Source organism: Tenrec ecaudatus, chromosome 5 (assembly GCF_050624435.1).
Source record: "Tenrec ecaudatus isolate mTenEca1 chromosome 5, mTenEca1.hap1, whole genome shotgun sequence".
NCBI classification, from domain to species: domain Eukaryota; kingdom Metazoa; phylum Chordata; class Mammalia; order Afrosoricida; family Tenrecidae; genus Tenrec; species Tenrec ecaudatus.
In genome coordinates this window covers 118137690-118154001 of record NC_134534.1, presented here as the reverse complement: position 1 = coordinate 118154001, position 16312 = coordinate 118137690, and the positions used below count along the sequence as shown (strand labels likewise).

Here is a 16312-nt window from a genome sequence, read left to right as displayed (position 1 = left end):
TTCTTCCATGTGGACTTTGTTGCTTCTCAACTAAATGGTTGTTTGTTTATCTTCAAGCCTTTAAGACACCAGATGCTGTATCTTTTGATAGCTGGGCACCATTAGCTTTTTTCACCACATTTGCTTGTGCACCCGTTTTGTCTTCGGCGACTGCGTCGGGAAAGTGAGCATTATAGATGCCAGGTTACTAGAATAAAGTGTTCGGATTTTAGCATTTTCATAAGGTATGCAAACAATGCTCTATCATGTTACCAACCCAACTCTTGTTTGGTGCGGCTTTAGAAACGAAGACAGAGACTGGATGAAGATGGAGAGGGAAAGTTTTACTGTGGTTGATCAAGCAAGGAGCAAGCCAGGACTAGAGCCATCAAGGCAAGCTCCCCCAGAAAGGAGGTTTTCAGTTTTATGTGCATATGCTGGGAGCCCTAGTGGCACAGTGGTTGTGTTTGGCTCCGGTCCACATGGTGAGAAGTGGGAAACCACCAGCATCTCCTCGGGAGAAAGGCTGGACTTTCTCCTCCCATAAACACTTACAGTCTCAGAATCCCATAGCTGGTCACTATGAGTCAGCGTTGACTCAATGGCAGTGAGTTTGGCATTCATACCAGAAGTAAATTGAAGGAATTGTGAATATGTAACAGATTCACAAAGTCATGAATATGGATTGATGTGAAGGATTATGATTGTTGCCCTGGAAATGGCTTGTCAGACTTATTGACTTTACATATTGTCTAGATTGCTCTGGTGACTTCTTTCCAGAGACTTTTTGTCCTTGACCAAAGTTAGTTTATTGTAGGGTCCGCTGTTGGTTGTCTTTGTCCCTTCTATACATATTCAGCAGGCTAGATCTGGTTATAATACTGACTTGCTATGGTGAGATACTTAGCTGGGAGGAAAGAGCTCAAAAGAAATCGATTATCAGGGAAGACAAAACAAACAAACAAAAACTCTGCCATCAAGTGGATGCTGGCTCATAGCTACCATGTAGGGCAGGGTAGAACTGCCCCTGTGAGTTTCCAGTACTGTAATTGTTGACGGGAATAGAAAGCCCCATCTTTCTCCCAAAGAGCAGCTGGTAGTTTCAAACTGCCGACCTTGTGAATCACACTCCAACTCGTAACCACTATACTACCAGGACTTCTTTTACCCAGAAGGCAAGAATGGGCTAATTATGGGAAATACCTGAGGTACATATATATTTCAACATCTTTGTATCTTTAGGTTATGTTCATTGGACAAGTGATAGAACTTACTGCAATACACCAGGATGGTAAGGTTGGAAGTGGTCTTAATCCAATCCTAAAAATTTTTATCACTCAAAAAAGAAAACCCCTAATCCATTTATTGTCCCTTTCCATCAGTCCCTGATAATCACTAATGTACTTTTTGTCTCTGTGGATTTGCTTATTCTTGGCATTTTATATAAATGGAATCAGATAACAATGTCTGGTTTCTTTCATTTAGCATAATGTTTTCAAGTTCCATCGATGTTGTATCATGTATGGGATTTCATTCTTTTTATGCCAAATAATTTTTTTCTTTCTTTTGCCAAATAATATTTTATTGTAAAGATATATCACATTCTTTTTATCTATTCATCCATTGGTGGACATTTAGGTGTTTTGCACCTTTGGGCTATTACAAATAATGCTGATATGAATATTTATGTGCAGGTTTTTGCATGGACGTTTCTTTTAGAAGATAAAAGACATAAATTACTTTCCTCTGGATATATACCTGTCCATGAAATTGCTTGGTCATATAGTAACTCTGGGGTTAACAGCTGAAAAAAACTGTCAAACTGTTTTCCAGGGATTATACTATATTCCCACTAGCAATTTATGAGGGTTTCAGTGTATCTGCATTCTTGCCAACACGTATTTCCCATTTTCAAAGTGATAGCCACTCTATTTGAGGCTTGCTACTCCCATCAAGTGTTCCAGTCTTGGAAACCCACAGGGGCAGTTCTACCCTGGCCCTTGTAGGGTCCCTATGAGTTGGGGTCTACTCGATGGCAATGAGTGAGTGAATGAGTAGTTGTGAAGTGATATCTCATGGCTTTAGTTTGCATTTTCCTAATGGTTAGTGATATTGCATACCTGCTCATGTCTTTGTTGTCCTTTTGTATGAGGAGGCTTCAAAAAGTTCATAGGAAAATTTCACTATCCTTTAATAGTGATAGTTTCTTTGGAGAAGGGACTATTCAGGTCTTTTGCCCCTCTTTAAATTAGGTTGTTTGTGTTTTGCTGTTGAGTTGTAAGTCTTCTTTATATAATCTGGATGGAAAAACGAAAGCACAAAACTCAGTTGCTGTTGAGTAGATTTCAACTCATGGTGACTCCGTGTGTGTCAGAGTAGAATTGTTCTCCGGGGAATTTTCAGTGGCTTATTTTTCAGAAGTAGATCACCAGGTCTTGCTCTTTAGCTGTCTTAGGTATCTAGTGCTACTATAACAGAAATACCACAAACAAATCTATTTTCTTACACTTCAGGAATATAGAAGTCTGAATTTAGGCTCTAACACAAGGTTTTCTCTCTCTACAGAGGAAATTTTTTGTCTGTTTTTAAGCTTCTGCCTCTTGGCAATCTTCATATGACTTGACATTTCTCTTCCCGCATCTATGTTTTCTCATTGCATTCTTAATCTCTTTTCATTTTTACTCTACTTATTTAATGTATGTACTGAACAAATAAGCCAGGCTTATTTATTTCGTGTATATGCTGAGCAAATAAAAAAGAACATGGCATCAGGATTGGAGGAAAGCTCGTTAACAACCTGCGATATGTAGGTAACAAGCCCTTCTTGCCCAAATTGAAGCTGATTTGAAGCACTTTCTAGTGAAGGTCGAAGACTACAGCCTGCTATTACACTGGAACATGAGAAGAGCAAGTATTCTCATCATTAGATTGATAAGCAGCATCATGGTAAACAGAGGAAAAATGAAGTTGTCAATCAATTCATTCTATTTTGAATCAATAATCAGTGCCCATAAGGCAGAAGTTAAGGAATCAAAACAATGCATTGCATTGGGAAAATCTTCGGCAAAACACTTCTTTCAAGTTTTAAAAACTGAAGATGTTGCATTCATGCTAAGGTGTACCTAACGTGGTTGCACCTGACAGTGTCCTATTCAGTCACTTTACGTGCATGTGAAATCTGGATAGTGCTGTAACTGATGTAGTCAGATAGTGATGCTCTGGAGAGGATTTACCATACTGCCTGGAGAACAAGTACAGCAATCTTAGAAGAAACACAATCTGAATACTCCTAAGAAAGCGAGGCTAGAAAAACTTGCTTTGGACATACCATCTGGAACGATCGCCCTCTTGAAAAGGACAGACAGCATGTTGAGTTAAACAGTGGGTCGACGACAAAGATGAATTGACCCAATGGACCGGAACATGCCAATGATTGTAAAGATGGCACAGGAAGCGTTTTGTTCTGCTATACGTAATGTCGCCATTAGTTGGAGTTAACAACTATAGCAAGCAATAACACCTTGTCATTGAAGTATCTCTTTGTTTCTAGTTGTCGTGACATGGTTCTCCTGATTCTTTCCGTTCATTTGTTCGTTTATGCATCCATTCAATCATATGTGGTGTCCTGTACCTCCTCACATGTGTTTTAAATGGTTGATTTAAGGTGTTCAATAAACCCTGCTGCACAGTATGTTGGTTGCCCTTTTGTGCTCCCTATGTGCACGTCTTCAGTTTTTAAAAGATCATTTTATTGGATGTTCATACAACTCATAACATTCCATACATCAATTGTATCAAGCTTATTTGTACATATGTCGCCATCATCATTTTCTAAACCTTTATTTTCTATTTGAGCCTTTGGTATCAGCTCTTCTTTTTTCCTTCCCTCCCCTGTCTTTTCATTTTTTTTTGGTTGAAAAGGGCATAGAGTCTACTTGGTTTGGGTGTTTTGGGTTCTTGCTCATATTAGCTGTTGGCCATTACCTCAGGCAGTCATAAAATGAGGTTAAATGGGTCCTTTAATTTTTTCAACAGATATTTCCATGATAAGATCTTTTGAATTGGGTGAGCTGTAAACAAGTTCAATAAAGACAGACTTGCAAGTGAGATCTTGCACAGAAATACCAGAAAGTAGAGTAATGCTGTTTTTTCTAGGCTTTGAAGACATTCCGATGCTGTTCTGCTTCTTCAGTTGACTGCCAAGCTCTGTGTTTTAGCTGTTACACAGGACGTTGGTTTATATGGCTACTGTGGTACTAGAGAGTGGGGATGACATCGGAAAATAGAATGTGATGAAGCCTGCTGTTTCACTTGGATTTGCCTGTTTTTCTTGAATAGATGCTTTCCAGATTGGTATAAACCTTTGGTTAATTCCCAGAGTTGTAAAAATGTCTATTTCTTATCGCTTTAAATGTAGGAGAGATTTTTCGAGGCCTTACTTCATTATTTCACTGTGGTCTTTTGTTTTTGATTGAGTAGCTTTACAGACAATTAGAGAAAAGGAGGTATGTTTGAGCCATTTTTAAACTTTTTTTGTGAATTGTCTTAGGTTTACAGAACAGATCATTTTTCAATTCATACACATTTTGTTTCATGTTACTGATTACAATCCTCTGAACTTTCTCCTTGGGTAAATATTGCCCATCTTTGATCTCAAGTGGTTGATTATTCTAAGGTGTATGTACCTCCCTAGAATTATTGTACCTTTGTCGACCTGCCTAGGATAAGGAGAGTGAGTTCCATTCAGACCTGAAAGAGAATAAGGCTTTTAGTCTCAAGGACTATTGCACCATTTTCTTTAAATAGTGGTTTTATCATTACTATTTACTGTATCTGCTCATATGATGGATAAAAAGAACGAATTAATTGAATATTGAATACTATAAAATTGGATGTTTTATGGATAGAAACAAGAAATACACGAAGCAACTTGCGTTCCCATAGGAAGCATGAGCATATTGACAGCTTACATATCCTTCTAGACCAGTGGTTCTCAACTTGGGCTCGAACGACCCTTTCGCAGGGATCACCTGATTTATAACAGTAGAAAATTACAGTTATGAAGTAGCAATGAAATAATTTTATGGTTGGGTGTCACCAAAACATAAGGGACTGTATTAAAGGGTTGCGCATTAGGAAGGTTGAGAACCACTGCTCTAGACCCTTTTGGAATTAAAAATATATGTAGTATTTAACTGGAAATGAGGTGACATTATGTTTGTCCCTGGCTCATTCCTGCTATGGTGGCCTCTGCTTGGTAATGTATATGGTGCTACCTGAGACTTTGTTATCAGTCATCACTGTGTGTTTCCTGGATGTTTTTAGGGACAGATAGACGATTGATTAGACTCCCGTGTATACTACCTGTAAGTAGCCCTCAAGGCATAGTAGGTATGTGTTGGCCTGCTAATCACAAGGTCAGCAGTTTAGCACCATCAGCCACTCTGGGGGAGAAAAATGGGGCTTTCTATTCCTGTCAAGAGTTACAGTCTCAGAAGTTGGAATCAACTCAATGGCAGTGAGTTGTTGTTGTTTTAAAAGCAGGGCTACTTGTACCTGCCTAATAGGACCCGTGTAGTGCGCTCACCAGCTGTGTACTCAGTGTAGTGGTGAGCAGGGCCTAAGTGCTGCTTTACTGCAGTGGAGCACTGTGGTCAGAGACATGTAGCCTATTTAAGGTCCCTTACTGACTCCAGGAAGGTCTCCTTAAGGAGGTAACGTTGTCAAAGCCTTGAGGGAAAGGAACGGAATCGTCCCTTTCAGGTGTACCAAGAAGTTGTGGGAGAGCCCCAGTCAAGCCGTCATTTGACAGTGGGTCATTGTGAGTCTAGCAGAGACAGACCTGTAGAGGACTCAGGGACAGGAGCACTCTCTGAAGCTTCTTTTCCTTGTTTCTTAAAAAAAAAGTATAGATTTTACAAATTAATAACATACTAACATAAATGATGTAAAACTGAACACCTGTGTCTCCAACATTGTACACCTGTAGAGGAACTGTTGCTCGGTTGTGCTTTCTTAGAAATTTTAGCGTACACATTGTAATAGGTGCTTGCACAGTTTTTAAGCTAATATGGGATCATACTGTACGTGATTGGTCTGCTACTTTCTTTATGCACTGAACAACCCCTGAAGATTGTTCTTCAGGAATTCTCTCTGCGTATTAGGACATGTGGATGTTGGGCTGCTAACCACAAGGTCAGCAGTTTGAAACTACCAGCTGCTCTGTGAGAGAAAGACGGCGCTTTCTACTCTATTAAAGAGTGACAGTCTTGGAAACCCACAGGAACAGTTCTGCTCTGTCTTTGAAGGTCACCATGAGCTGGAATCGACTTCATGGCAATGAGTTTGGATAGACACACTAAAAGTGGTATACTATTGCATTATTCTACTGATTGTTTTTTGATATAATAAATCTTAGAGACTTTTAGCTGCATCTCTGTGGGTTAGTAACCGCATTCACTCAGTAACTCAGCACCATTCTCACTGTTTTCTAGACCCTGAAGTGTAGGGGCTGTGGTTTACCAAAGCAAGTCTCTGCTGACCAGTGAGGGCCCAAGTTTTTCCTGTTACAAGTAAGGTTGTAATAGTTATCCTTGACTCTGAACCTTTTTCTTGTGCCGTGTTCCTACATTACTCATAGATTGGCCCCATCAGAGATACTCATGTTTCACATTTTGATGGGTACCACAACACTGCCTTTCGAAGGGTTTTGCCAAACTACAATCTCACCAGGAACATGAAAACTCTTGTTGACACACTTGCTCCATAACAAAACAAAACCAAAACTCACTGCTGTCAAGCCGATGCTGACTCATAGCAACCCTCCCCGTGGGTTTCCGAGACTAGCTCTTTCTGGAAGTGGAAAGCCCAGTGTTTCTCTCGAGTGGTTGGTGGTTCTGAACACCTGACCTTTCGGATTGAAGCCCAACTCATAACCACTATATCACTGGGTTTCCTTTACAGGATGGTATCAATTTAATAATTTTTGTTAATCGCCATACCTTTAACCCTGTCAGTTGCTTGCCCTGTTCATGTGTCAGGCCGAGATGCTATCCTGAGAAAGGGATGGGGATCTAGTTGTTTTCCTTCCCACCTCCTACCTTGAGTGTGTATCTGGAAGCTTGGTGGGCTGTTGGGATTTTTATGTCCCAGGGCTTGTGTGATCCCTTATGACATCTTGTCCTGTCTTCTCTCATGCTACATGTTCATTTTTCATAGGTAGCAACTGGAAAGTGGAAGCAGATAAGTAAATACTGCCCCCTCGATCTCTACTCAGGGTAAGGAAATGTTCCTTGTCTAACTCCTTGTGCAAGGCTTTGTAGTGATGTGGGTGTCATTGTGTGAAGGCCCCATGCTGGTATTCCGATCAGTGTTTCAGGTATGGTGGGCCTGCCTTTGTGCTCACAGGCTGTTGGTAACTTGCTGGTTTTCTTCTTGGAATTCAAATCAGGACTGGATTTGTCTTCCACTAAGGTAAAAAGCTAATTGTTCCTAAGCCCTTGCCCTCTGCCATCTGCAACATCAAAATTCAAGTGGTTAAGCCGTTGATCTCTCATACCTCTGGAGATGTGACAATACCTTTAGTTTCTATTGCAAGTAAGTCTTCCTTTCCAGGGCAAGTGTGTCTCTTCAGGCTTATGCTCAACAGCCCATGTCCAGTGGCTGAGCAAAGTCCCAGAGACCCATGAGCAGAACTCCCTGACGTCCTTAGTGCGCTTCCTGTAAAAACGTACCAGAAATGTTCAAAGGACGATTTCAACTGCTTTTGAATTATATCAATAATACTTTCCCCTTTTAGAAATAAACAAAGAATGCACTTTGCCTTGAAAAGTTTGTTACAGGAGGCACAGAACAACTTAAAGATATTCAAGGTAAGAGTTGCTTCTATTTTATGGTAGTTTCTTGGGGGTGGAGGCCAGTGGATCCCTTTGACTTTTTGCCAAATGTGGGCCTGTCCAGGCCCCTGCTCCTTAAGCCTTATAAGGGTCCTGTTGCCTTGAACATGAGCAGGTGGATGGGACTGTCTCAGCAATGGCTAAGAGTGCTTGCAACTTCAACACAGTGGCTCTGGTGCCCTGTCAGGCCTTCTAGTGATAGTTAGTTCAGGGCTTTATATTCGTATCCTGAACATCTCTGTTCCTAGAGCCCTTTTTCAGGTTGCATTTCACTGGGGCAAGCTTCCTGGTATGCACAGGACTTTCTGTCCCTGGGGCCTGTGCACAAACCTGGTATCTTGGCCTGAGGTTTTTGGTGAAACCTCATCATGGTCTTCAATTCATCAAGGAAATCTTTCTGGGGCTCTTCTACATGGACAAAGAGCAGCCTGACCCCATCCTGCTAGATCCAGGCTGTCCTCAACTTTCTTTTGTCTATCTTCCCGGTTATTGTAGTTGAAGTGAGCAGCATCAGGGCCTCTTGGAAAAAGTCAAAAGGGGGGAGCAGAGGGAGACAAAGCATCTAAGGTGGGAATTGGGACATCAACCCCTGAGAAAGGGTAAGAGATGAAGGAGAAAGGATGGAGAGTGAGAAGGTCAGAGATGAGGGATGAAAGAGTGAGGACGAAAAAAAAAAGATCGACTAAGGAGGTTTAGGGGGTAAGGAGGTGAGAGAGCGATTAAGGGGTAAAGTTGTAAAAGTGAGCAGGTGAGAGGGTGAAGAGGTAGAGGGGAATAAGTGTGAGAGGTGTTGGAAGCTCCACAGGTCCTGGAGAAGACTGTAGCTCTTCCGCAGCCTAGGGGCCACCGTATTAAGGGTATGCTCTCTCGGCTTGTCATTTCCTTGCCTGCTCTCCATTAGCTTCACACATACCCACCTCCTCCACTTAGGTCTATATTGAAATGAAGCATAAATGGCCATTTGTGAAGAACCTGGGCTTCTTCCAGGAGTGGTGGTGCTCACAGATAAACTTGTATGCTGGAGGTGAATGAGCAAAGGTCCACACCTGTCACTACCGTGGCCCCAGGACCATCACATGGGTTCCATCAATTAAAGCCTCTGTTTGAACGTGCAGTGCTTATTGTAGAAGAGACTTTTTCCTTTCTCCTATGTTTGAAAGGTTAATGGTAAGGGTGTGGAAGTTGGCCACTGACTGCCTTCCCTCTCACCTGTCTCAGAAACCCTTGGTCCTGGACCTGGTCTTGGGTTAGCTGGGGACCTGGGCAGTCTGGGGTGCTACTTACATCTCCCCTGGTTCTGGTCATGGGGGAGTGGCCATTTTAATAGGGTCCCTGCTAGTCCTGCTTGCAAAACTCCAAGATGATCAGAGCCCAGGTGGCATGGCTCTCTCTGGTTGTTTGTTTTAAAAATCCTAACATGAACACTAGCACAGTTTCCTCCTTGTGCGTTGTACTATGACCATACCCCGAGAACATGGCTAGTGTGGTTGCCTTCCCCATAATCCAGAGAAAGGATATATTTTAAATAAAAATTGAGTTTAATTTTTAATTCTTCAAAAGACAATGATTTTATAATGAAATCTGAAGATACATTCTCCTCCACTTGGAATTGCTACCTTGGCTTGGGTCTTCTGTGCCCTCACATTACTTTGATAATGACTGTACTCTGACTTGTCTGGCTTCAAGGCTCCTGTACAACCCATGACTTAGCCTGATCCTGCTTCAGACATGAGATCTGTGTTGCTTCTACCAAATCAACCTGGGAAAATATCCAAGGGATTAGGTTGTTGTTTTAAAGATATGAATTAAGAGAAGTGATATGGTGTCATTGTCCTGATGGGATGTTCATCTCACCCCTAGACCCCAAAACATAGCACAACAGAAACACCCAGAGCCTTACCTTGATTCTGGCTTAGTGTTCTCTGTTATATCACTGAACTGCTGCACATTAAAATCTATTTTGTCTACCTTCTGTGAATCCACCCAGTAATGGTGCTCCCCACCCTAATGCAGTGAGGGCTGAGGCTGGAGGGGCTGTGGGTAGCCATCATCGAAAGGACACCATTCTTCTCTATGTGAAAACATCACTGGGGTCCAATTATGGACTTAGGATATATTTTAGCCCCAATGTCAGCCTTGCATTGTCTCTGTCTGCCAAACCCCGCTCCCTCAGCTACTAAGTATGCTCTTCATTCCCCATTGAGCTTGACTGCCAAAGTACAGAGCCAGAGCCAGCCAGAGGCTGGGTTCACACCTGTGAGGCACACTTTGTTGTGAACCCAGGCCCTCCTGTGCTTGGTGGCTGCTGTGCCCACTGCCCCACAGCCTCAGCTCTGCCCCCATGGTCCTGGCTTTGCCACACTGCTGTCACAGGTGCTCTGCATCAGGAACACGTGCTTTTCTTTTGTTTGCTAGAAACCCTCCCCGGGCTTTTCTTGATGGTCCCCTGACCCAAGTGTGGCCAATGCTTGTCATAGAAGAATGCAGCCAACATGGAGCCACAATCTTGTGACATGGCATTCCGTGTGTGTGCTGTTGGTCGCATAGATAGTCTGGTGCCGCCATGTAGAGTGGCTAACAGGGGTGACAAGTAGCCCCCCCCCCCCGTGGATTCTGAGCTCTGGACCACTGCAGCACGATTTGACTGAGGCGGATGTGGGGGGTAGCGAGAGCCCTTCCTGTGGAGTGAAGGCACTGGCATGGGCACAAGTATGGCATTGAGTCTGAAGTCTGAAGACACTTCAACTATGGCCATGGCGACAACATGCCCAGATGGGGGGGAAAGAGAGTCTTCTCAGGATGGGAAATGCCCTCCTTTGTCCTTGGCCAAACTGTATGTCACCTGTGCTGTTAGATAAGTAGGTTCCCTGCTCTGTGTGATTATATTGCCTGTGTGCTTTGAGGGTCTGCTTACCACTTCAGAAACGTTGCAAGTGTATTGCAGGCCAGGGCACTCTCTTCACATCGTGAAACTGTTTTCCTTGTGCACATCCTACCAGAACTTGTTTCTTGGCCAGTGGCCTTGCGACTCCATGCTCATGGATAATTCTCCCCACAGAGGCTGTCATGTGGGGGGAAGCTCTATACAGGGGACATAGTATAATGTCAGTCACTATGGATCGCACCTGCTGCAGCAGGGATGATGGTGTCGCTTGTTGTCTTTTGGTGCTGATATTTCCCTTTTCTCTTTTCCCCCAACTGAAGAATGGTGAATTAATTTATGGAGGCAAGGAGGCTCAAGACTCGGTGGCTAACTGGAGTGAGCTTGCACACCACCTGAAGCCCTTCTTCTTTCCTTCCAATGGCCTGGCCAGTGGGCCACACTGCACCAGGGCTGTGATTCGAGAGCTGGTTCATGTCCTCACTCAGGTGCTACTGAGTGGCACTGATAAGAGCCGACCAAGTTCTTGGAGAGCTGTGCCTGCCCCACTGGGCCCTCAAACCTGTGAAGCCAGCCCTTTCAGCAGGCAGCTGAGTTGTCAAGGTAGGCCCCATCCTGAGTGAGGGCTGTAGGGTGGCAGCGGTGAGAGCAGAGTTGAACACACAGATTATGGGAGTTGGGGGTGGGTTCTGACCCACAGTACCAGTGACTCTCTGTGGTCCCTGCTTAGAGTCGGCTTTCTGTAGAGTATCTCACTGCCTTTCATACATACACTTGAAGATTCCATGCTTCCTGTCTATGATAAGGGTTTATAAAATGCATATATATGCACTTCTTTGTGATTTAGATTATCACATCCTCATTGTAACTCTTAAGGATAGGATTTGCAGATGGAGGACCTTGTCCCATGGTTTAAAAGTTTCTGGAATTTGACTTAACAGACGGTGGTCTGTAAGCATTGCTGATGGTGAAGTGCATTGGCCCCTTATTTGTTCTTTTTATCATCTAGTACGCGCCACAACTTAATATTTGGGATGAGAGAGTAATAGCCACTGACTTAATATTTTAGGCCATGTAGTAAGACTCGTTACTCAGTTTTTATATTACAGATGCCTGTGGTCTTAACCCTTCTCTGAGAAGATGGTTGTCTGAAGTTGAGTAAGCAGCCCTCTCATGTGATTCACCAGTAACCATACTATCTATCCTCTATGGCCACTCCTACCCGGGGAGTGTCTGGTGCCTTCCCTCCTCACAGATGTCCTGCTTGCTTCTCTTGGCTGTGCCCCTACCTCATGCCAATTTATTCATGATCATTTTTTCAAAAATTGATACAGTCATACTCATATTCTAAGAACATGAAATTTTTAATGAAAAGTATATCTCTAGAGGGGCATATAAGACCCTGGTCACTGATGCCAAGGGCTCAAGTAGAAAGCAAATGTTTTGAGGATGATGGCAACAAATGTACAAATGTGCTTGACACGATGGATGGATGGATGGTGATAAGCGTTGTATAAGCCCCCAAAAATGATTTAAAAAAAAAAGACCCTGGTCACTACAGAGGTCTTAAGGTGGTGTTCTTTTCCGTTAGCATGTTGTACCCACCCAGGGCAACTCAGTTTCCCCAGGCTCCCACCGCCCAGGTGAATGAGCCCTGGAGGCCGTGCGTGGAGGCGCCTTACAGCCCTCATCTGTGCCGCCAGCTTAGACTGGAGTGTTTGCCCTTGTTTGTTTCTTTAGAGAGATGGCTGAGTCTCTCGAAAGTCTCAGACAGAGGCATTCACGATGTGCTTGAGGCGCAGTTGTTTCGATTTTGCAATATGAGGACAGGTCCTTGGTGAGGTTTAATGTCGGGGACGATGACTTCACCAGAGCATTACACTAGTGACTGCCTGGTGCCTCGCGACACCAGCTTGGGTTCATGCTCTGGATTCAGCTTGTTTGGTGTAAAGGGCGGTGGTATTTGCAAATTCGGGGTGTTAATATAGTCATGTGAAACCCTGTGCATTGACTGATGTGGTTTGAATCATTTCTTTATAAACAGAAATCGCAAGTGTGATGAAATAGAAAGGCTAGGCTAAGTAGGACAGGCTTATAGAGAGCAGACAGGGCTGCTGGCCTTTCATCTCATAGTCCTCTCTTTCTCACACCTGGGGGACGACTTCAACCCTCAGTGCCAGGCAGGCAGGGTCATGTGTCTTAGGGTGCTCAGGTGATACCTGCAGTGAGTACTGAAGGGTAGTTTGACCCTTCCTTTAAAGTGAGACCAGCTCCCTCACCTGTCTAGGGTATCCAGTACTGATCCTAGATGAGGGTTGAACCTAGGCCTCCATTGATTCACTGCTGCTTCCTTTTGGAGCTCATGTCTTTACTCTTTGATTTAAAAACAAAAAAAAAAACCTTTGTTTTTTCCTATGTTCTTGGTAGGAAAAAACACCGCAGAGCAATCAGGATTGCCGAAGGACTGTCTTCTGTACCAAACCCTTCAGGTGCAGATGTTGGACATGCTAGATATTGAGGGCCTCTACCCTCTGTACAGCCGGGTGGAGCGGTACCTACAGGAGTTTCCTGAGCAGAGGTAAGCAGTAGGCCATGATGTCTTGCTTGTCACCAAACAGTCCTGAGGGTGGTGCTACAGGAGTACTGCCCAGGTCAGACGGAGCCAACTTCCACATCAAATGTCAGTAGAGAAGAAATAGCACCTCTCAGGACACGTTCCCTCTGCTCTTCCCTTCAAACACCCCCACCGTAGATTTGGGCCTGGGTCTGGTCCAGGGGGAACAAGTATCATCACCACATTATTTGTTACTTTGCGGTTTCTAGAAAAGACAGCATGTTCTGTGAATGGCAGGATCTTCTTTTCCTTCCCGCGATATCTCCAGCCACCTATAGAGGGCAGTGTTGCTCCACGTATGAGAGCTTCCTCAGCTGTGCTCTACAGTGACTTGTCAGTGGGATTATGGCACACCCTCTAGAGTTGCGCTTTTGGTCTCCAGACGTGTCTTGAATTGGATGTCATTGAGATGTAAACAGGCCTGAAACTAAACTCTCCTGTACCCCCAAGCCAGTACTTATGGACATTTCTAACTTCATACATCATTAGTCATAAACAGGAAAGAGCTCAACTTCTAGACCTACTGACATTCTGGCTTTGCTAGGTTATATCTAAGAATTTTATGCTTTACAGAACGAATTTTACTTTCAGGAAGAAACAGTACATTGTTGTTTGATATAGAGTCAGTTCCTAGTTATAGCAACTCCATAGCTCAGAGAACTGCCCCTGTGTTTTCTAGGTTGTAATCTCTATGGAAGCAAACTGTCACATTATTATCCCCCAAAGTGATCGGTGGGTTTGAATTGCCAATCTTTTAGTAAGTGGGTGAAAGCTTAATCACTGTAGCACCAGGATTCTTTGATGACACAATAGGTGTTCTTTAAAATTAAATGTGTATATTTAAAATTAAACTTGTTTTAACAGTTTGAAAAACTCTTTCAGGTATCTTTGTTACCTTGTGTTTATGTGTGTGCTTTCCCCCTTCAGAAAAGCATTACAAATAGATGGACCTTACAATGAAGCATTTTACCAGAAATTGCTTGATTGCTCTACTGAAGATGATGGGACACTGGACTACGCATTAACAAAGGTAGCGCAGGTGCTATTTCTGGACCAGCTTCGGCCCTGGGCACCTTAAACTCTGAACACGAACTTGGTGGAGGTTTTTTCATGAGTACTGTTGTTTCTCACTGCCTGCTCATTGTAAAAGTAGAAAATTAGGATGATTAAAAGATAAAAAAGTTTACAAAAGCCATATACCGTATTCCAATAATATGACATTCTGGACAAAGTAAAACATTAGGAAGATAGTGAAGAGATCAGTGATTGTCATGGGTTTGGACAGAGGGAATTGAATGCAATGAATAGGAGCACAGGAGATTTCTTAGGGCAGTGAAACTATTCTGTATGAAGCTGGTAGACAATTGACATTTGTCAAAGCCTACAGGATGTACAAGACAAAGAGTGAGACCTAAAGTTAACTATGGACATTAGTTCACAATCATGTGTCAGTTATGAATGAGCTCTCTACTTTCTGTTTAACTTTTCTTTAAACCAAAAATAGTTCTAATACTGTGGAATGTTATACCTGAAAGAGCTTCCCCCAAAAATGATTTTTAAAAAGTTCTAATAAATAAAATATTTTTTAAAAAGAGTGACTAAATAATACGGGTAGGTTTTTCTAGAGCCAGGTGATAATATAAATTTTAAAGAGAATTTCTCTGAGTTTCTTCTATCCCAGCCCTCTTAGGGCCTAGCCCTCTTCCTCATAGCCATGTACCCTAATTTTTCAGCCTGTGAGAAGCTTTGGCACTCACCCCTGTTCTAACTGGAACCCCGAAGTTTGCTAAACTGCACTTCATTTCAGCAGGTTCAGAATGGAGTCAGCATCAACCATCCCTTTCTTGGTTCCCGTACTCAGGTGACCTGGACCCCATCGCCCTACCCATGGCTGAGTAGTTATTTCTTCTAGAATTCAAGCCTAGAGCTATCCTGAGGAAGCCTTATTATTTTTGATCCTCTGGAGGAAATCCATGGACCCTATGAACTTGGATAGGAAAAACAATTTTTCATTTGTACTTTTAGTAACCTTTGGGAGAGACAAGGCTTTCTACTTCTATAAAGAGTTATAGTCTCTTTGATCATGAGGTTCATTGGGACCAGGTAGCAAGCATCAGAAGACCCTTAATGATCAAACAAAACCATATGGTTGAGAATGAGGGAGTCAGAGCAGAGACCCAAAGCTCATCTGTAAACATTGGAACATCCCCCGAGGGGTCACAGGGAGGGGATGAGTCAGCCAGGGTGCAGTAAAGCACGATGAAACACACAATATTCCTCTGGTTCTTGGAGACTTCCTCATCCTCCCCCTCCCCCCACCACCATGACCCCAGTGATGCCTCTCACTTAGGACTAGAGGGAGCATGTACATAGGTGGAGATAAGAGTAAAGAACTCATGACACATGCAATGCAGGAGCAGGAATGGGAAGAGAGATACCAAATGGGAAGTGTCGGGGACCAATCACAATGACTGACACACAACCACACACACCCTTCCAAGGGGAAGAACAACTGAAAACATGGGGGAAGGGAGACAGTGATCAATGAGATATGAAAATCCTAATAATTTATAATCCATGGAGGGGTCACGGTGGGTGGGGAAGAGTAACTGATACCAAGATCTTAATAGAAAGTAACTGTCTAGAAAAGAATGATGGCAACATATGTATGCTTGATACAATTGATATATGGAGTGCAATAAGCATTGTAAAAGCCCTCCAATAAAATATAAAGCAAAAGAAAACAAGCAAAAAGGAGTTATAGTCTTAGAAACTCACAGGGGCTCTACCCTGTCCTATAAGATTGCTTTGAGTCAGAATTGACTGGGTGGTAGCGAGTTTGTTTTTTTTAGTAACCTCTAATTGAATTTTGTACTACCTTACATTACAAAAGTAGGCAACCCTCCCCTCCAGCATCAGTAGTACCCAGACCCTTCCCCAGGA

The 16312-nt window shown here is 43.1% G+C and overlaps 1 protein-coding gene across 1 annotated transcript in view; it reads left to right on the top strand.

Moving 5' to 3' along the window:
- Window positions 1–16312, top strand: part of IPPK (inositol-pentakisphosphate 2-kinase) — an 80673-nt gene that overhangs the window by 48114 nt on the left and 16247 nt on the right. The window contains exons 7-11 of the mRNA XM_075549868.1: window positions 7198–7256; window positions 7778–7850; window positions 11079–11358; window positions 13183–13333; window positions 14297–14399. Coding sequence (XP_075405983.1) covers window positions 7198–7256; window positions 7778–7850; window positions 11079–11358; window positions 13183–13333; window positions 14297–14399 — 666 coding nt within the window. The remainder of the gene's footprint in view (window positions 1–7197; window positions 7257–7777; window positions 7851–11078; window positions 11359–13182; window positions 13334–14296; window positions 14400–16312) is intronic.